Source organism: Ascaphus truei, chromosome 15, assembly GCF_040206685.1.
Source record: "Ascaphus truei isolate aAscTru1 chromosome 15, aAscTru1.hap1, whole genome shotgun sequence".
Lineage (NCBI taxonomy): Eukaryota > Metazoa > Chordata > Amphibia > Anura > Ascaphidae > Ascaphus > Ascaphus truei.
Genome location: NC_134497.1, coordinates 18,956,178 through 18,978,781, shown reverse-complemented (window position 1 = coordinate 18,978,781; position 22,604 = coordinate 18,956,178). Strand labels below are relative to the sequence as shown.

At 55.0% G+C, this 22,604-nt stretch overlaps 1 protein-coding gene across 1 annotated transcript in view; it reads left to right on the top strand.

Moving 5' to 3' along the window:
• The window catches only part of LOC142466640 (receptor-type tyrosine-protein phosphatase T-like), a 174,524-nt gene that overhangs the window by 138,517 nt on the left and 13,403 nt on the right, over positions 1-22,604 (top strand). The window contains 3 exon segments of the mRNA XM_075571887.1: positions 8,207-8,480; positions 10,483-10,519; positions 11,557-11,692. Coding sequence (XP_075428002.1) covers positions 8,207-8,480; positions 10,483-10,519; positions 11,557-11,692 — 447 coding nt within the window.

Here is a 22,604-nt window from a genome sequence, read left to right as displayed (position 1 = left end):
ATTGAGCGGTGTCTCACCCATTGAGAGGTGTCTCGCTCATTGAGAGGTGTCTCCCTCATTGAGAGGTGTCTCGCTCATTGGGAGGTGTCTCGCTCATTGAGCGGTGTCTCGCTCATTGAGCGGTGTCTCGCTCATTGGGAGGTGTCTCGCTCATTGGGAGGTGTCTCGCTCATTGGGAGGTGTTTCGCCCATTGAGCGGTGTCTCGCTCATTGAGCGGTGTCTCGCCCATTGAGCGGTGTCTCGCCCATTGAGAGGTGTCTCGCTCATTGAGAGGTGTCTCGCTCATTGAGAGGTGTCTCCCTGATTGAGAGGTGTCTCGCTCTTTGAGAGGTGTCTCGCTCATTGGGAGGTGTCTCGCTCATTGAGCGGTGTCTCGCTCATTGGGAGGTGTCTCGCTCATTGGGAGGTGTCTCGCTCATTGGGAGGTGTCTCGCTCATTGGGAGGTGTCTCGCTCATTGGGAGGTGTCTCGCTCATTGAGCGGTGTCTCGCTCATTGAGCGGTGTCTCGCTCATTGGGAGGTGTCTCGCTCATTGGGAGGTGTCTCGCTCATTGGGAGGTGTCTCGCTCATTGGGAGGTGTTTCGCCCATTGAGCGGTGTCTCGCCCATTGAGCGGTGTCTCGCCCATTGAGAGGTGTCTCGCTCATTGAGAGGTGTCTCGCTCATTGAGAGGTGTCTCCCTCATTGAGAGGTGTCTCGCTCTTTGAGAGGTGTCTCGCTCATTGGGAGGTGTCTCGCTCATTGAGCGGTGTCTCGCTCATTGGGAGGTGTCTCGCTCATTGGGAGGTGTCTCGCTCATTGGGAGGTGTTTCGCCCATTGAGCGGTGTCTCGCTCATTGAGCGGTGTCTCGCCCATTGAGCGGTGTCTCGCCCATTGAGAGGTGTCTCGCTCATTGAGAGGTGTCTCGCTCATTGAGAGGTGTCTCGCTCATTGAGAGGTGTCTCCCTCATTGAGAGGTGTCTCGCTCTTTGAGAGGTGTCTCGCTCATTGGGAGGTGTCTCGCTCATTGAGCGGTGTCTCGCTCATTGGGAGGTGTCTCGCTCATTGGGAGGTGTCTCGCTCATTGGGAGGTGTCTCGCTCATTGGGAGGTGTCTCGCTCATTGAGCGGTGTCTCGCTCATTGAGCGGTGTCTCGCTCATTGGGAGGTGTCTCGCTCATTGGGAGGTGTCTCGCTCATTGGGAGGTGTCTCGCTCATTGGGAGGTGTCTCGCTCATTGGGTGGTGTCTCGCTCATTGAGAGGTGTCTCGCTCATTGGGAGCTGTCTCACTCATTGGGAGGTGTCTCGCTCATTGGGAGGTGTCTCGCTCATTGGGAGGTGTCTCGCTCATTGGGAGGTGTCTCGCTCATTGGGAGGTGTCTCGCTCATTGGGAGGTGTCTCGCTCATTGGGAGGTGTCTCGCTCATTGGGAGGTGTCTCGCTCATTGGGAGGTGTCTCGCTCATTGGGCGGTGTCTCGCTCATTGGGCGGTGTCTCGCTCATTGAGAGGTGTCTCGCTCATTGAGAGGTGTCTCGCTCATTGGGAGGTGTCTCGCCCATTGAGCGGTGTCTCGCCCATTAAGCGGTGTCTCGCCCATTGAGCGGTGTCTCACCCATTGAGAGGTGTCTCGCTCATTGAGAGGTGTCTCCCTCATTGAGAGGTGTCTCGCTCATTGGGAGGTGTCTCGCTCATTGAGCGGTGTCTCGCTCATTGAGCGGTGTCTCGCTCATTGAGAGGTGTCTCGCTCATTGAGAGGTGTCTCCCTCATTGAGAGGTGTCTCGCTCTTTGAGAGGTGTCTCGCTCATTGGGAGGTGTCTCGCTCATTGGGAGGTGTCTCGCTCATTGGGAGGTGTCTCGCTCATTGGGAGGTGTCTCGCTCATTGGGAGGTGTCTCGCTCATTGAGCGGTGTCTCGCTCATTGAGCGGTGTCTCGCTCATTGGGAGGTGTCTCGCTCATTGGGAGGTGTCTCGCTCATTGGGAGGTGTCTCGCTCATTGGGAGGTGTTTCGCCCATTGAGCGGTGTCTCGCCCATTGAGCGGTGTCTCGCCCATTGAGAGGTGTCTCGCTCATTGAGAGGTGTCTCGCTCATTGAGAGGTGTCTCCCTCATTGAGAGGTGTCTCGCTCTTTGAGAGGTGTCTCGCTCATTGGGAGGTGTCTCGCTCATTGAGCGGTGTCTCGCTCATTGGGAGGTGTCTCGCTCATTGGGAGGTGTCTCGCTCATTGGGAGGTGTTTCGCCCATTGAGCGGTGTCTCGCTCATTGAGCGGTGTCTCGCCCATTGAGCGGTGTCTCGCCCATTGAGAGGTGTCTCGCCCATTGAGAGGTGTCTCGCTCATTGAGAGGTGTCTCGCTCATTGAGAGGTGTTTCCCTCATTGAGAGGTGTCTCGCTCTTTGAGAGGTGTCTCGCTCATTGGGAGGTGTCTCGCTCATTGAGCGGTGTCTCGCTCATTGGGAGGTGTCTCGCTCATTGGGAGGTGTCTCGCTCATTGGGAGGTGTCTCGCTCATTGGGAGGTGTCTCGCTCATTGAGCGGTGTCTCGCTCATTGAGCGGTGTCTCGCTCATTGGGAGGTGTCTCGCTCATTGGGAGGTGTCTCGCTCATTGGGAGGTGTCTCGCTCATTGGGAGGTGTCTCGCTCATTGGGTGGTGTCTCGCTCATTGAGAGGTGTCTCGCTTATTGGGAGCTGTCTCACTCATTGGGAGGTGTCTCGCTCATTGGGAGGTGTCTCGCTCATTGGGAGGTGTCTCGCTCATTGGGAGGTGTCTCGCTCATTGGGAGGTGTCTCGCTCATTGGGAGGTGTCTCGCTCATTGGGAGGTGTCTCGCTCATTGGGAGGTGTCTCGCTCATTGGGAGGTGTCTCGCTCATTGGGAGGTGTCTCGCTCATTGAGCGGTGTCTCGCTCATTGGGCGGTGTCTCGCTCATTGAGCGGTATCTCGCTCATTGGGCGGTGTCTCGCTCATTGAGCGGTGTCTCGCTCATTGAGAGGTGTCTCGCCCATTGAGAGGTGTCTCCCTCATTGAGAGCTGTCTCGCTCATTGGGAGGTGTCTCGCTCATTGGGAGGTGTCTCGCTCATTGGGAGGTGTCTCGCTCATTGGGAGGTGTCTCGCTCATTGGGAGGTGTCTCGCTCATTGGGAGGTGTCTCGCTCATTGGGAGGTGTCTCGCTCATTGGGAGGTGTCTCGCTCATTGGGAGGTGTCTCGCTCATTGGGAGGTGTCTCGCTCATTGGGAGGTGTCTCGCTCATTGGGAGGTGTCTCGCTCATTGAGCGGTGTCTCGCTCATTGGGCGGTGTCTCGCTCATTGAGCGGTATCTCGCTCATTGGGCGGTGTCTCGCTCATTGAGCGGTGTCTCGCTCATTGAGAGGTGTCTCGCCCATTGAGAGGTGTCTCCCTCATTGAGAGCTGTCTCGCTCATTGGGAGGTGTCTCGCTCATTGAGAGGTGTCTCGCTCATTGAGAGGTGTCTCGCTCATTGGGAGGTGTCTCGCTCATTGGGAGGTGTCTCGCTCATTGGGAGGTGTCTCGCTCATTGGGAGGTGTCTCGCTCATTGGGAGGTGTCTCGCTCATTGGGAGGTGTCTCGCTCATTGAGCGGTGTCTCGCTCATTGGGCGGTGTCTCGCTCATTGAGCGGTATCTCGCTCATTGGGCGGTGTCTCGCTCATTGAGCGGTGTCTCGCTCATTGAGAGGTGTCTCGCCCATTGAGAGGTGTCTCCCTCATTGAGAGCTGTCTCGCTCATTGGGAGGTGTCTCGCTCATTGAGAGGTGTCTCGCTCATTGAGAGGTGTCTCGCTCATTGGGAGGTGTCTCGCTCATTGGGAGGTGTCTCGCTCATTGAGAGGTGTCTCCCTCATTGAGAGGTGTCTCCCTCATTGGGAGGTGTCTCGCTCATTGGGAGGTGTCTCCCTCATTGGGAGGTGTCTCGCTCATTGGGAGGTGTCTCGCTCATTGGGCGGTGTCTCGCTCATTGGGCGGTGTCTCGCTCATTGAGAGGTGTCTCGCTCATTGAGAGGTGTCTCGCTCATTGGGCGGTTTCTCGCTCATTGAGAGGTGTCTCGCTCATTGAGAGGTGTCTCGCTCATTGGGAGGTGTCTCGCTCATTGGGCGGTGTCTCGCTCAATGAGCGGTGTCTCGTTCATTGGGCGGTGTCTCGCTCATTGGGAGGTGTCTCGCTCATTGGGCGGTGTCTCGCTCATTGGGCGGTGTCTCGCTCATTGGGAGGTGTCTCGCTCATTGAGAGGTGTCTCGCTCATTGAGAGGTGTCTCGCTCATTGGGCGGTGTCTCGCTCATTGGGCGGTGTCTCGCTCATTGGGAGGTGTCTCCCTCATTGGGCGGTGTCTCGCTCATTGAGCGGTGTCTCGCTCATTGGGAGGTGTCTCGCTCATTGAAAGGTGTCTCGCTCATTGGCGGACCATCGGAGCAGTCTCACTCAATCTGAGGCCGAGTCCATGCTGCCTTCGCCCCTGCGGAGCCATGCGTGCCCGTGACGTCACCCGCGTGAAGCAGATGCGTTTTTCGGACATGCTAGATGCGCCGTTGGGGGGCGTGTCTAGGAGCGTGTCAGTGACATCACGGAGCTGGTTCGCCCTCAATGTGCGAACCGCTCACGTGACCTGCCCGTCGCGCCCCGAAATCAGTTTCAACTGACTCCTCGCGCATTGCGCGCCCCCCTCCTGCTGTCGCTTGCCCGCGCGGTCTACGGGCGCGATCAATGCCTTAAGGCAATGTGACCGCGGTGTCCGCGCGGTCTGCGGCAGCATGGACTCAGCCTCAGGCCATCGCCACCGTCGTATCAAGAAAACCCAGAAGTACAGGAACGAGGAGAGCGCCAGAACGCCCCGAGGGTTTAGACAAGCCCGGGATAGCCAGCGAGAGCGCCAACCCCCCCGGGGGGGAGACGGCCGGCGTTCTTAGAGACAAACAGAAGTGTAACTCCGTCTGCAACAGACGAGAGAAGAGAGATAACGGGGCGCCCGGCACAATGAAAAGAAAATGTTATCCTACAGGCGCTTTGTCCAAATAAACTCTCATAATAAGAATAATATCCCGCGATATTAGTGATTTTTCAGTGAATAAAATCAAATAGTGCAAATAATTGGCAAAAAAAAACAGGTGACGGGCAGTCAATAATATAATCGTCATTCGCAGCTCAAACCCTTTCCGGATTGGTTTTCTCGATCCCAAATGTGCAATAGTGCGGATGTTTGGGGAGCGCAGGTGTCTGAAATCAGAAAATACCGTATCCGTAGATAAAAAGTCTTTTTTTTATCAGTCCACGCTACTTGGTTCTTCACCTTACAGGGAGTCCTCGTTATCCAACGTTTCACTTTACAACGAATGGCGTATCCAACGCTTTACAATGCCACCCTACGGGCCGTTATCCGACGCCGGAACGCGTTATCCGACGCTCACCGCCGCTGATTAACGTGGGACTCGCTTTACAGCGGTTTCACTATCGGCGCTACTCCCAGAACGGGTTCCGGTGGATAACCGAGGACTGCCTGTATTTCACAAAGGTTGCCATACCTGTGGACCCACAATATACAGGCAGACACCCTAAAGACACCTCATTTGCCCCTGATTCTGGATATGCACAAACGATTTGGGTATTTGTGAGTACACACCCTGTTGGATTTTGACAACTAAGAAAATACACTTTATTCACAGACATACAGTATTGTGCTATATTCTGAATGTTTTTTTGCTGATTGCAAATACCTGCGCATATACCTGCGCTCCCCAAACAGAAACGGTGAGAAATACAAGGAGGAAAATATATGTGCCAATGTAATCTGTCGGGACAACACGCAGGGCAACCAGAGTGTATATCAGGGGGTTGGCCAAGGACAGTCCTCAAGGGCCACCACCAGGCTAGATTTGTCGGATATCCCTGCTTCAGCACAGGTGGCTCAGTCGTTGACTCGCTCCAGTCCTCAAGGGCCACCAGCGGCACGTCGGGTTTGCAGGATATCCCTGCTTCAGCACAGGTGGCTCAGTCGTTGACTCGCTCCAGTCCTCAAGGGCCACCAGCAGCACGTCGGGTTTGCAGGATATCCCTGCTTCAGCACAGTTGGCTCAGCCGAAAATTGATTGAGCCACCTGTGCTGAAGCAGGGATATCCTCAAAACCTGACCTGCTGTTGGTGGCCGTTGGGGACTGGAGTTGCCCACCCCAAGTATATATCATGATGAAAAAAATCTATTAGGCAATAGTCCGACAGGCTCCCTCCCTGGAAATCCACAACAGGCTGAAGCACAACCTGTCCGGCATCTAACAGCTGCAGTCCCGTCCTGCCCCGCCCGTCCCGCCCCGTCCTGCCCCGCCCCGCGTTGCATCTCTCCTTGTGTCTGGTCTCGTTTAAAACCTTTAGAGGTTTTCTTCTTCTTTTCCCCTTTTTTGTAACTGTGAAGCTTTGGGGTCCCACAGGGAGAACGGCGCTCTATAAATAAAGTCGTTATTATTATTAAAGCAACAAAACATGTGAAGTCTTATTAAAAAGAATAAATAAATCAGTTCTGTAATATTAGATCGTTACTGGGTTTTTTTTTGTTTTTTTTTAATTCAACTCTAAATGCCATGTTTAATGAGTTTTAATATGCCGAGCATCCTTTGATTTCTATAGCAGGTTTAGCCACCTCCCCAGCAGTGCAAGATCTTTGCAACACTTTCCTGTTTGGGATAATTTGTTGCCAATGTTCCCAGCAGTTTGAGCTGCAAACTGTAACAATAGATAATGTTACTTTAGTAATATAAGGATACATTGTATTGTACGTCTTTATTTATATGGCGCCAAAGTGTACTCCGCGCTTCACAAAGAATACAGCGCAGGGAATTCTAATAATACAATAAGCGCAGCAAAGTCAGACAATAGGAAAGGAAATCCCTGCCCCGGAGAGCTTACACTCTAAGAGGTTTGATCTAAGATTGTAGCTGCTCAGTCACACTGACGGGAGCATTGATGGAAACTGAAAGGCGGCCATTATGTTAGGCACACAAGCAGGATTGTGACAGATTGATAACAGGAGCAGCCAACGATTGCCAGCGTAGGTAAGAATGCAGAATGCTACGTTACCACGTGCTGCACCTATAGCTACGGTCCATACATCGTATAGCAAAGTACGTATATCGTCATCAGAACGTCCGCGAAGCATTGAGTGAGGGGAGGGCCGTGCTTCCCTCCCCAGCAGCGCCGGGTCCAAACCACGCCTGGGGTCCGATGTTGGAGACATGCAGGCTCGTGATGGCAAATTCCGAATTTCCGCTTTAATTCTGGGTCCAAATCGGGGAGTGGGGGGTCTCCCGGTGTAGGCAAAGCCCCCTCTTCATCTTCCGCAGCCTCGGCCCGAGACCAGGTTGGAAGCGTTAGCCATTGGTAATCCGTGGGAAGGTAACCCAAGGGTCGACCAAATTGGAGTCCGTGCGCAGCAAAAGAGGATGAGCGGTTCTGACCCGGGGAAAGGGGGTCTCTCATACTGTAGGGAGTATACCCCCCTCCCTCCCCCCCCCCCCCGTATAAAACGATCCGTGAGGAATTTTAAAGAGTGCAAGAAAGTCTAATGTCTTCATTTAAACTTCCCCCCCATCTCTTTTCCTCACTGTCCTCTTCCTTTCTGCCTCGCCCCCTATTTCTGTATCTCTCTCCCTCTCCTCTCTCTCTCCTCTCTCTCTCCCCCCTTTCTCTCCTCTTTTTCTCTCCCCCTTTCTCTCCTCTTTTTCTCTCCCCCTTTCCCTCTACCCCTCTTTCCCTCTACTCCCTCTCTCTCCCGGTCTCTCTTACCCCCCCTCTCTCTCCTTCTTTCACCATCTTTCTCTCTCCCATCTGTCCCTCGCCCTCCCTCTGTTCTTCCCCCCCCCCCCTATTTCCATCGCCCTCCCTCTGTTCTTCCCCACCCCCCCCCCTATTTCCATATCCACCCCCTCTCTCCCACTTCCCTCCCCCTTTCCCCTCTCACTCCCCCCTTTCTCTTCTCCCTCCCCCATTCCCCTCTCTCCCCCTCTCCCCTTTCACTCCCTCTCTCTCTACCCTCTCTATCCCCCCTTTTCCCCTTTCTCTCCCCCCTTTTCCCCTTTCTCTCCCCCCTTTGTCCGCCTGCCCTTTCTCTCGCTCCCCCTCTCTTTCTCCCCCTCTCTCCCTCTTCCTCCCCCTCTCTCCCTCTTCCTCCCCCATCCTTTCTCACTCTCTCCCCCCCCTCTCTCCTCTCTCTCCCTCCCCCGCTCAGTGTGTACCAGGTGGTAGTGAAGGAGGTGCGTGCCCAGCGGTCTCGGCGGGCAGCGGGTGGCAGCGGGTGTTTCCCGGTGCCCGTGGGGTATCGGAACGCCTCTGCCCTGGACTCGGCACATTACTTTGCGGCGGAGATAAAGCCGGCACAGCTGACTGCCACGCTGCCCTTCACGGTGGGAGACAACCGGACATATAACGGCCTCTGGAACGCGCCCCTCTCACCGGTGAAGAGTTACGGCATCTACTTCCAGGCCCTGAGCACGGCCGAGGGGGTGAGAGAGGGGCAACAGAGGGGGCAGGGGGAGGGGGGCAACTGGTCTACTTCCAGGCCCTGAGCACGGCCGAGGGGGTGAGAGAGGAGCAACAGAGGGGGCAGGGGGGCAACAGAGGGGGAGGGGGGTAACTGGTCTACTTCCAGGCCCTGAGCACGGCCGAGGGGGTAAGAGAGGGGTAACAGAGTGGGAGGGGGGGGCAACTGATCTACTTCCAGGGCCTGAGCACAGCCGAAGGGGTGAAAGAGGGGCAACAGAGGGGGAGGCAGGGGGAGGGGGGCAACTGGTCTACTTCCAGGCCAAAAGCACGGCGGAGGGGGTGAGAGAGGGGCAACAGAGGGGGGGGCAGGGGGAGGGGGGCAACTGGTCTACTTCCAGGCCCAGAGTACGGCCGAGGGGGTGAGAGAGGGGCAACAGAGGGGGGGGAGGGGGGCAACTGGTCTACTTCCATGCCCAGAGTACGGCCGAGGGGGTAAGAGAGGGGTAACAAAGTGGGAGGGGGGGCAACTGATCTACTTCCAGGGCCTGAGCACAGCCGAGGGGGTAAGAGAGGGGTAACGGGTGGGGCAACTGGTCTTCCAGGCCCTGAGTATTTCACGCACACTGATACACACACAGATACACACAGAGCAGACTGATACACACACAGATACACACAGAGCAGACTGACACACACACAGATACACACAGAGCAGACTGATACACACACAGATACACACAGAGCAGACTGACAGACGCACAGTGATACACACACAGAGCAGACTGACACACGCACACTGATACACACACAGAGCAGACTGACGCACGCACAGTGATACACACACAGAGCAGACTGACACACGCACAGTGATACACACAGACTGACACACACAGAGCAGACTAACACACGCACAGTGATACACACACAGAGCAGACTGACACACGCACAGTGATACACACAGACTGATACACACAGACTGACACACACACAGTGATACACACAGACTGACACACACACAGTGATACACACACAGAGCAGACTGACACACGCACAGTGATAAACACACAGAGCAGACTGACACACGCACAGTGATACACACAGACTGACACACACACAGTGATACACACAGACTGACACACACACAGTGATACACACACAGAGCAGACTGACACGCACATTGATACACACACAGAGCAGACTGACACGCACATTGATACACACACAGAGCAGACTGACACACACACAGTGATACACACACAGAGCAGACTGACACACACACAGTGATACACACACAGAGCAGACTGACACACACACAGTGATACACACACAGAGCAGACTGACACACGCACAGTGATACGCACACAGAGCAGACTGACACACACACTGATACACACATACTGACACATACAGATACACGCAACGCAGAGCAGACTGACATACGCACAGATACACGCAGAGCAGACTGACACACGCACACAGACTGACACACACACAGTGATACATGCAGAGCAGACTGACACACACTGACACACGCACACAGACTGACACACACACAGTGATACACGCAGAGCAGACTGACACACACTGACACACGCACACAAACTGACACACAGATACACGCAGAGCAGACTGATACACAGACTGACACACACACAGTGATACACGCAGAGCAGACTGACACACACTGACACACGCACACAGACTGACACACGCACAGATACACACAGAGCAGACTGACACACACTGACACACGCACACAGACTGACACACACACAGTGATACACGCAGAGCAGACTGACACACACTGACACACGCACACAAACTGACACACACAGATACACGCAGAGCAGACTGATACACAGACTGATACACACAGACTGACAAGTCTGATGCACACAGAGCAGACTGACACACACGCACACACACTGAAACCCACAGATCAGACTGACACACACGCAGCCTCAGTGAAGAGTGCAGGGGGTTGGGTTACCCTTGTGTTACCGGGCTCTCTCTTCTTCGCAGGAGACAAAGATTAGCTGTGTCCGTCTCGTCACCAAAGGTAAATTATCTGTATACACAGGGAATGTACCCCATGCAAAGCCTGATACCCAGAGGGGTACTGTATACACAGGGAATGTACTCCATGCAAAGCCTGATACCCAGAGGGGTACTGTATACACAGGGAATGTACCCCATGCAAAGCCTGATACCCAGAGGGGTACTGTATACACAGGGAATGTACCCCATGCAAAGCCTGATACCCAGAGGGGTACTGTATACACAGGGAATGTACCCCATGCAAAGCCTGATACCCAGAGGGGTACTGTATACACAGGGAATGTACCCCATGCAAAGCCTGATACCCAGAGGGGCACTGTATACACAGAGGGTGCTATATAACAGGGTGATTTGTATATGCAGGGCGCTGTATAATAAGGTGCACTGTATATGCAGGGTGCACTGTATACACTAATGGTGCTGTATAACAGGGTGCTCTGTATATGCAGAGCGCTGTACTGTATAACAGGGTGCTCTGTATATGCAGAGCGCTGTATAACAGGGTGCGCTGTACATGCAGAGCGCTGTATAACAGGGTGCACTGTATATGCAGAGAGCTGTATAACAGGGTGCACTGTATATGCAGAGCGCTGTATAACAGGGTGCACTGTATATGCAGAGAGCTGTATAACAGGGTGCACTGTATATGCAGAGAGCTGTATAACAGGGTGCGCTGTATATGCAGAGAGCTGTATAACAGGGTGCACTGTATATGCAGAGCGCTGTATAACAGGGTGCACTGTATATGCAGAGAGCTGTATAACAGGGTGCGCTGTATATGCAGAGTGAAGAGATGGTCTCAGTTAACCCCTTCAGTGACCCTTACACATTTCTGGCCCTGAATGGGGGGGGGGGGTTGCTATATTTGGCTCTCCCCCCCCCCCCCCCCAGCCAATTACAGGGGACTCCCCAACCTCATCCAGCCTCCTGATTGGTCGGGGGCCCAGAGACTCCTCGGACGTCGTGTTAATTGGCTCGTTAAGGGTTTGACCCCCAATCTGACCGCGTGTCTCCCTACCCCCCCCCCTTCTCTTAAAGGGGCCTCCACGCAGAACACCAACGCGGTGGAGCCGGAGAAGCAGGGGGACGGCTCGGTGCAGATGGCCGGGGTCATCGCCGGCATGCTCATGTTCATTATAATCCTGCTGGGTGCCATGATGACCATCAAGAGGAGGTGAAGGGGGGGGACTGACCTGTGTGTGCTAGGTGTCTCCAGCGCTGGAGGGGTTAATTGTTGGCGGTGCTCTAACAAAGGGTTAATGGAATTCGGAAACTCCCCTCTCCCTCTCTCCTCCCTCCCCCCCTCTCTCCTCCTCCCCCCTCTTCCCACTCCCTCCTTTGTCTCTATGTGACTGTGTGACTGTGTGTATCTATGTGACTGTGTGTATCTATGTGACTGTGTGACTGTGTATCTAGGTGACTGTGTATCTATGTGACTGTGTGTATCTATGTGACGTGTGACTGTGTATCTACGTGGCTGTGTATCTATGCGACTGTGTGACTGTGTATCTAGGTGACTGTGTATCTGTGTGACTGTGTATCTATGTGACTGTGTATCTATGTGACTGTGTATCTATGTGACTGTGTATCTTTGTGACTGTGTATCTACGTGACTGTGTATCTACGTGACTGTGTATCTACGTGACTGTGTATCTACGTGACTGTGTATCTACGTGACTGTGTATCTACGTGACTGTGTATCTACGTGACTGTGTATCTACGTGACTGTGTATCTACGTGACTGTGTATCTACGTGACTGTGTATCTACGTGACTGTGTATCTATGTGACTGTGTGTATCTATGTGACTGTGTGTATCTATGTGACGTGTGACTGTGTATCTACGTGGCTGTGTATCTACGTGGCTGTGTATCTATGTGACTGTGTATCTATGTGACTGTGTATCTATGTGACTGTGTATCTATGTGACTGTGTATCTATGTGACTGTGTATCTAGGTGACTGTGTATCTGTGTGACTGTGTATCTATGTGACTGTGTGACTGTGTATCTGTGTGACTGTGTATCTATGTGACTGTGTGACTGTGTATCTACGTGACTGTGTATCTACGTGACTGTGTATCTACGTGACTGTGTATCTACGTGACTGTGACTGTGTATCTATGTGACTGTGTATCTATGTGACTGTGTATCTATGTGACTGTGTATCTATGTGACTGTGTATCTATGTGACTGTGTATCTATGTGACTGTGTATCTACGTATCTATGTGACTGTGTATCTATGTGACTGTGTATCTATGTGACTGTGTATCTATGTGACTGTGTATCTATGTGACTGTGTATCTATGTGACTGTGTATCTATGTGACTGTGTATCTATGTGACTGTGTATCTATGTGACTGTGTATCTATGTGACTGTGTGACTGTATCTATGTGACTGTGTGACTGTATCTATGTGACTTTGTGACTGTGTGACTGTATCTATGTGACTGTGTGACACTGACTGCGTATCTATGTGACTTTGTGACTGCGTATCTATGTGACGTTGTGACTGCGTATCTATGTGACTTTGTGACTGCGTATCTATGTGACTTTGTGACTGCGTATCTATGGGACTTTGTGACTGCGTATCTATGGGACTTTGTGACTGCGTATCTATGTGACGTTGTGACTGCGTATCTATGTGACGTTGTGACTGTGTATCTATGTGACTTTGTTACTGTGTATCTATGTGACTATGCGACTGTATCTATGTGACTATGGGACTGTATCTATGTGACTGTGTATCTATGTGACTATGTGACTGTGTATCTATGTGACTATGTGACTGTGTATCTATGTGACTATGTGACTGTGTATCTCTGTGACTGTGTATCTATGTGACTGTGTGACTGTGTATCTATGTGACTGTGTGACTGTGTGACTGTGTATCTATGTGACTGTGTGACTGTGTATCTATGTGACTATGTGACTGTATCTATGTGACTATGTGACTGTGACTGTGTGACTGTGTATCTATGTGACTATGTGACTGTATCTATGTGACTGTGACTATATATCTGTGACTATGTGACTGTGTATCTATGTGACTATGTGACTGTATCTATGTGACTATGTGACTGTATCTATGTGACTGTGACTATATATCTATGTGACTGTGTGACTGTGTATATGTGACTATGTGACTGTATCTATATGACTATGTGACTGTATCTATGTGACTGTGTATCTGTGACTATGTGACTATATATCTATGTGACTGTGTGACTGTGTATATGTGACTATGTGACTGTGTATCTATGTGACTATGTATCTATGTGACTGTATCTATGTGACTATGTGACTGTATCTATGTGACTATGTGACTATATATCTATGTGACTATGTGACTGTATCTATGTGACTATGTGACTATATATCTATGTGACAATGTGACTGTGTATCTATGTGACTATGTGACTGTATCTATGTGACTATATATCTATGTGACTATGTGACTGTGTATATCTGACTATGTGACTATATCTATGTGACTGTGACTATATATCTATGTGACTATGTATATGTGAGTATGTGACTATGTGACTATATCTATGTGACTACTGTTTGTGACTATATATCTATGTGACTATGTGACTGTGTATCTATGTGACTATGTGACTGTGTATCTATGTGACTATGTGACTGTATCTATGTGACTAAGTGACTATCTATGTGACTATGTGACTATATATCTATGTGACTGTGTGACTGTGTATCTATGTGACTATGTGACTGTGTATCTATGTGACTATGTGACTGTATCTATGTGACTAAGTGACTATCTATGTGACTATGTGACTATATATCTATGTGACTGTGTATCTATGTAACTGTGTAACACTGTGTCCTCTGTTTCATCATACTACGATACTCGGCCATGTGAGAGAGTAACATAGGGGGGATACTAGGGCTTGTGGGAGAGTAACACAGGGGGGATACTAGGGCTTGTGGGAGAGTAATACAGGGGGGATACTTGGAGGTGTGGGAGAGTAACACAGGGGGGATACTCAGGCGTGTGGGAGAGTAACACAGGGGGGATACATGGGCGTGTGGGAGAGTAACACAGGGGGGATACTCGGGCGTGTGGGAGAGTAACACAGGGGGGATACTCGGGCGTGTGGGAGAGTAACACAGGGGGGATACTCGGGCGTGTGGGTGAGAAACACAGGGGGGATACATGGGCGTGCATGTGAGTAACACAGGGGGGATACTCGGGCGTGTGGGTGAGAAACACAGGGGGGATACATGGGCGTGCATGTGAGTAACACAGGGGGGATACTCGGGCGTGTGGGAGAGTAACACTGGGGGCCAGCAGTGGATGCAGAGCAGTAAAAGGCAGATATAGAGTAATGGGGGCCTATATATGCAGATCAGCTCAGCTTTCCAATGTCACGATATATAGGAGTATATAGACGTGTGTGTCTGCGTGTGTATCAGTGGGTGTCTATGCGTGTATCGATGTGTGTTTGTGTGTGCATCAGCGTTTTTGTGTTTGTATCAGTGTGTGTCTGTCTGTGCATTGGTGTGTCTCCTCCGTGTGTATCAGTGTGTATGTATGTGTATCAATGTGTCTGTGTATTAGTGTGTGTGTGTGTGTGTGTGTGTGTGTATCAGTTTGTGTGTGTGTATCTGTGTACCAGTGTATTGGTGTCTGTGTGCTGTGTATCCGTGTGTCTGCGTATCTGTGTGTGTGTCTGTGTATCAGTGTGTATGTTTATCGGTGTGTGTCGGTGTCGGTGTGTCTGTGTGTCTGTGTATCTGTGTGTGTGTGTATCGGTGCGTGTGTGTGTGTGTATCGGTAGGAGTTTGTGAATTTGTTCAGTGGTTAAAGAGTTATAGGTCAGTTATGATATATTTTGTATCTCCTATAACTGCTGCACAACATAAGATCCAACAATTGTGCCCGATACATATTCTTGTCCCTGTAGCGAAAAAAGATCAAAGGGAAAGATAGCTCTTCTTTTTGTGAGAGATAGCTGTGCGAGATAGCTGTGCGAGATAGCTGTGAGGTCACGCCCTGCTTACACTGCCACCTAGGGGAGGTCACGCCCTGCTTACACTGCCACCTAGGGGAGGTCACGCCCTGCTTACACACCCACCTAGGGGAGGTCACGCCCTGCTTACACTACCACCTAGGGGAGGTCACGCCCTGCTTACACACCCACCTAGGGGAGGTCACGCCCTGCTTACACTACCACCTAGGGGAGGTCACGCCCTGCTTACACTACCACCTAGGGGAGGTCACGCCCTGCTTACACTGCCACCTAGGGGAGGTCACGCCCTGCTTACACACCCACCTAGGGGAGGTCACGCCCTGCTTACACTACCACCTAGGGGAGGTCACGCCCTGCTTACACTACCACCTAGGGGAGGTCACGCCCTGCTTACACACCCACCTAGGGGAGGTCACGCCCTGCTTACACTGCCACCTAGGGGAGGTCACGCCCCGCTTACATTACCACCTAGGGGAGGTCACGCCCTGCTTACACACCCACCTAGGGGAGGTCACGCCCTGCTTACACTACCACCTAGGGGAGGTCACGCCCTGTTTACACACCCACCTAGGGGAGGTCACGCCCTGCTTACACTACCACCTAGGGGAGGTCACGCCCTGCTTACACACCCACCTAGGGGAGGTCACGCCCTGCTTACACTGCCACCTAGGGGAGGTCACGCCCTGTTTACACACCCACCTAGGGGAGGTCACGCCCTGCTTACACTACCACCTAGGGGAGGTCACGCCCTGCTTACACACCCACCTAGGGGAGGTCACGCCCTGCTTACACACCCACCTAGGGGAGGTCACGCCCTGCTTACACTACCACCTAGGGGAGGTCACGCCCTGCTTACACTGCCACCTAGGGGAGGTCACGCCCTGCTTACACTACCACCTAGGGGAGGTCACGCCCTGCTTACACTACCACCTAGGGGAGGTCACGCCCTGCTTACACTACCACCTAGGGGAGGTCACGCCCTGCTTACACTACCACCTAGGGGAGGTCACGCCCTGCTTACACTGCCACCTAGGGGAGGTCACGCCCTGCTTACACTGCCACCTAGGGGAGGTCACGCCCTGCTTACACTGCCACCTAGGGGAGGTCACGCCCTGCTTACACTACCACCTAGGGGAGGTCACGCCCTGCTTACACTACCACCTAGGGGAGGTCACGCCCTACTTACACTACCACCTAGGGGAGGTCACGCCCTGCTTACACTACCACCTAGGGGAGGTCACGCCCCGCTTACACTACCACCTAGGGGAGGTCACGCCCCGCTTACACTGCCACCTAGGGGAGGTCACGCCCTGCTTACACTGCCACCTAGTGGAGGTCACGCCCCGCTTACACTGCCACCTAGGGAAGGTCACGCCCCGCTTACACTACCAGCTAGGGGAGGTCACGCCCCGCTTACACTGCCACCTAGGGGAGGTCACGCCCCGCTTACACTGCCACCTAGGGGAGGTCACGCCCCGCTTACACTGCCACCTAGGGGAGGTCACGCCCTGCTTACAATACCACCTAGGGGAGGTCACGCCCTGCTTACACTGCCACCTAGGGGAGGTCACGCCCTGCTTACACTACCACCTAGGGGAGGTCACGCCCTGCTTACAATACCACCTAGGGGAGGTCACGCCCCGCTTACACTGCCACCTAGGGGAGGTCACGCCCTGCTTACAATACCACCTAGGGGAGGTCACGCCCCGCTTACACTGCCACCTAGGGGAGGTCACGCCCTGCTTACAATACCACCTAGGGGAGGTCACGCCCCGCTTACACTGCCACCTAGAGGAGGTCACGCCCTGCTTACACTGCCACCTAGGGGAGGTCACGCCCTGCTTACACTGCCACCTAGGGGAGGTCACGCCCTGCTTACACTACCACCTAGGGGAGGTCACGCCCTGCTTACACTACCACCTAGGGGAGGTCACGCCCTGCTTACACTACCACCTAGGGGAGGTCACGCCCTGCTTACACTACCACCTAGGGGAGGTCACGCCCCGCTTACACTACCACCTAGGGGAGGTCACGCCCCGCTTACACTGCCACCTAGAGGAGGTCACGCCCTGCTTACACTGCCACCTAGAAGAGGTCACGCCCTGCTTACACTGCCACCTAGGGGAGGTCACGCCCTGTTTACACACCCACCTAGGGGAGGTCACGCCCTGCTTACACTACCACCTAGGGGAGGTCACGCCCTGCTTACACACCCACCTAGGGGAGGTCACGCCCTGCTTACACACCCACCTAGGGGAGGTCACGCCCTGCTTACACTACCACCTAGGGGAGGTCACGCCCTGCTTACACTGCCACCTAGGGGAGGTCACGCCCTGCTTACACTACCACCTAGGGGAGGTCACGCCCTGCTTACACTACCACCTAGGGGAGGTCACGCCCTGCTTACACTACCACCTAGGGGAGGTCACGCCCTGCTTACACTACCACCTAGGGGAGGTCACGCCCTGCTTACACTGCCACCTAGGGGAGGTCACGCCCTGCTTACACTGCCACCTAGGGGAGGTCACGCCCTGCTTACACTGCCACCTAGGGGAGGTCACGCCCTGCTTACACTACCACCTAGGGGAGGTCACGCCCTGCTTACACTACCACCTAGGGGAGGTCACGCCCTACTTACACTACCACCTAGGGGAGGTCACGCCCTGCTTACACTACCACCTAGGGGAGGTCACGCCCCGCTTACACTACCACCTAGGGGAGGTCACGCCCCGCTTACACTGCCACCTAGGGGAGGTCACGCCCTGCTTACACTGCCACCTAGGGGAGGTCACGCCCCGCTTACACTGCCACCTAGGGAAGGTCACGCCCCGCTTACACTACCACCTAGGGGAGGTCACGCCCCGCTTACACTGCCACCTAGGGGAGGTCACGCCCCGCTTACACTGCCACCTAGGGGAGGTCACGCCCCGCTTACACTGCCACCTAGGGGAGGTCACGCCCTGCTTACAATACCACCTAGGGGAGGTCACGCCCTGCTTACACTGCCACCTAGGGGAGGTCACGCCCTGCTTACACTACCACCTAGGGGAGGTCACGCCCTGCTTACAATACCACCTAGGGGAGGTCACGCCCCGCTTACACTGCCACCTAGGGGAGGTCACGCCCTGCTTACAATACCACCTAGGGGAGGTCACGCCCCGCTTACACTGCCACCTAGGGGAGGTCACGCCCTGCTTACAATACCACCTAGGGGAGGTCACGCCCCGCTTACACTGCCACCTAGAGGAGGTCACGCCCTGCTTACACTGCCACCTAGGGGAGGTCACGCCCTGCTTACACTGCCACCTAGGGGAGGTCACGCCCTGCTTACACTACCACCTAGGGGAGGTCACGCCCTGCTTACACTACCACCTAGGGGAGGTCACGCCCTGCTTACACTACCACCTAGGGGAGGTCACGCCCTGCTTACACTACCACCTAGGGGAGGTCACGCCCCGCTTACACTGCCACCTAGAGGAGGTCACGCCCTGCTTACACTGCCACCTAGAAGAGGTCACGCCCTGCTTACACTGCCACCTAGAGGAGGTCACGCCCTGCTTACACTGCCACCTAGGGGAGGTCACGCCCTGCTTACACTACCACCTAGGGGAGGTCACGCCCTGCTTACACTACCACCTAGGGGAGGTCACGCCCTGCTTACACTACCACCTAGGGGAGGTCACGCCCTGCTTACACTGCCACCTAGGGGAGGTCACGCCCCGCTTACACTGCCACCTAGAGGAGGTCACGCCCTGCTTACACTGCCACCTAGGGGAGGTCACGCCCTGCTTACACTGCCACCTAGGGGAGGTCACGCCCTGCTTACACTACCACCTAGGGGAGGTCACGCCCTGCTTACACTACCACCTAGGGGAGGTCACGCCCTGCTTACACTGCCACCTAGGGGAGGTCACGCCCTGCTTACACTACCACCTAGGGGACGTCACGCCCCGCTTACACTACCACCTAGGGGAGGTCACGCCCCGCTTACACTACCACCTAGGGGAGGTCACGCCCCGCTTACACTACCACCTAGGGGAGGTCACGCCCTGCTTACACTACCACCTAGGGGAGGTCACGCCCTGCTTACACTACCACCTAGGGGAGGTCACGCCCTGCTTACACTACCACCTAGGGGAGGTCACGCCCTGCTTACACTACCACCTAGGGGAGGTCACGCCCCGCTTACACTGCCACCTAGGGGAGGTCACGCCCTGCTTACACTGCCACCTAGGGGAGGTCACGCCCTGCTTACACTACCACCTAGGGGAGGTCACGCCCTGCTTACACTACCACCTAGGGGAGGTCACGCCCTGCTTACACTACCACCTAGGGGAGGTCACGCCCTGCTTACACTACCACCTAGGGGAGGTCACGCCCTGCTTACACTGCCACCTAGGGGAGGTCACGCCCTGCTTACACTACCACCTAGGGGAGGTCACGCCCTGCTTACACTACCACCTAGGGGAGGTCACGCCCTGCTTACACTACCACCTAGGGGAGGTCACGCCCTGCTTACACTACCACCTAGGGGAGGTCACGCCCTGCTTACACTGCCACCTAGGGGAGGTCACGCCCTGCTTACACTGCCACCTAGGGGAGGTCACGCCCCGCTTACACTGCCACCTAGGGGAGGTCACGCCCCGCTTACACTGCCACCTAGGGGTGGTCACGCCCCGCTTACACTGCCACCTAGGGGAGGTCACGCCCCGCTTACACTGCCACCTAGGGGGGGTCACGCCCCGCTTACACTGCCACCTAGGGGAGGTCACGCCCTGCTTACACTACCACCTAGGGGAGGTCACGCCCTGCTTACACTGCCACCTAGGGGAGGTCACGCCCCGCTTACACTACCATCTAGGGGAGGTCACGCCCTGCTTACACTACCACCTAGGGGAGGTCACGCCCTGCTTACACTACCCCCTAGGGGAGGTCACGCCCCGCTTACACTGCCACCTAGGAGAGGTCACGCCCTGCTTACACTACCACCTAAGGGAGGTCACGCCCTGCTTACACTGCCACCTAGGGGAGGTCACGCCCCGCTTACACTACCATCTAGGGGAGGTCACGCCCTGCTTACACTACCACCTAGGGGAGGTCACGCCCTGCTTACACTACCACCTAGGGGAGGTCACGCCCTGCTTACACTGCCACCTAGGGGAGGTCACGCCCTGCTTACACTACCACCTAGGAGAGGTCACGCCCTGCTTACACTACCACCTAGGGGAGGTCACGCCCTGCTTACACTACCACCTAGGGGCGGTCACGCCCTGCTTACACTGCCACCTAGGGGAGGTCACGCCCTGCTTACACTGCCACCTAGGGGAGGTCACGCCCTGCTTACACTGCCACCTAGGGGAGGTCACGCCCTGCTTACACTACCACCTAGGGGAGGTCACGCCCTGCTTACACTACCACCTAGGGGAGGTCACGCCCTGCTTACACTGCCACCTAGGGGAGGTCACGCCCTGCTTACACTACCACCTAGGGGAGGTCACGCCCTGCTTACACTACCACCTAGGGGAGGTCACGCCCCGCTTACACTACCACCTAGGGGAGGTCACGCCCCGCTTACACTACCACCTAGGGGAGGTCACGCCCTGCTTACACTACCACCTAGGGGAGGTCACGCCCTGCTTACACTGCCACCTAGGGGAGGTCACGCCCTGCTTACACTGCCACCAAGGGGAGGTCACGCCCTGCTTACACTACCACCTAGGGGAGGTCACGCCCTGCTTACACTGCCACCTAGGGGAGGTCACGCCCTGCTTACACTGCCACCTAGGGGAGGTCACGCCCTGCTTACACTGCCACCAAGGGGAGGTCACGCCCCGCTTACACTACCACCTAGGGGAGGTCACGCCCTGCTTACACTGCCACCTAGGGGAGGTCACGCCCTGCTTACACTGCCACCTAGGGGAGGTCACGCCCTGCTTACACTACCACCTAGGGGAGGTCACGCCCTGCTTACACTACCACCTAGGGGAGGTCACGCCCTGCTTACACTGCCACCTAGGGGAGGTCACGCCCTGCTTACACTGCCACCAAGGGGAGGGCACGCCCCGCTTACACTACCACCTAGGGGAGGTCACGCCCTGCTTACACTGCCACCTAGGGGAGGTCACGCCCTGCTTACACTGCCACCTAGGGGAGGTCACTCGCTGCTTACACTGCCACCTAGGGGAGGTCACGCCCTGCTTACACTGCCACCTAGGGGAGGTCACGCCCTGCTTACACTACCACCTAGGGGAGGTCATGCCCCGCTTACACACCCACCTACACACCCACCTAGGGGAGGTCACGCCCCACTTACACTACCACCTAGGGGAGGTCACGCCCCGCTTACACTACCACCTAGGGGAGGTCACGCCCTGCTTACACACCCACCTAGGGGAGGTCACGCCCTGCTTACACTACCACCTAGGGGAGGTCACGCCCTGCTTACACTGCCACTTAGGGGAGGTCACGCCCTGCTTACACACCCACCTAGGGGAGGTCACGCCCTGCTTACACACCCACCTAGGGGAGGTCACGCCCTGCTTCCACTACCACCTAGGGGAGGTCACGCCCTGCTTACACTACCACCTAGGGGAGGTCACGCCCTGCTTACACTGCCCCCTAGGGGAGGTCACGCCCTGCTTACACTGCCACCTAGGGGAGGTTAAGCCCCGCTTACACTGCCACCTAGGGGAGGTCACGCCCTGCTTACACTGCCACCTAGGGGAGGTCACGCCCTGCTTACACTACCACCTAGGGGAGGTCACGCCCTGCTTACACTAACACCTAGGGGAGGTCACGCCCCGCTTACACTGCCACCTAGGGGAGGTCACGCCCCGCTTACACTGCCACCTAGGGGAGGTCACGCCCTGCTTACACTACCACCTAGGGGAGGTCACGCCCTGCTTACACTACCACCTAGGGGAGGTCACGCCCTGCTTACACTACCACCTAGGGGAGGTCACGCCCTGCTTACACTGCCACCTAGGGGAGGTCACGCCCTGCTTACACTGCCACCTAGGGGAGGTCACGCCCCGCTTACACTGCCACCTAGGGGAGGTCACGCCCTGCTTACACTACCACCTAGGGGAGGT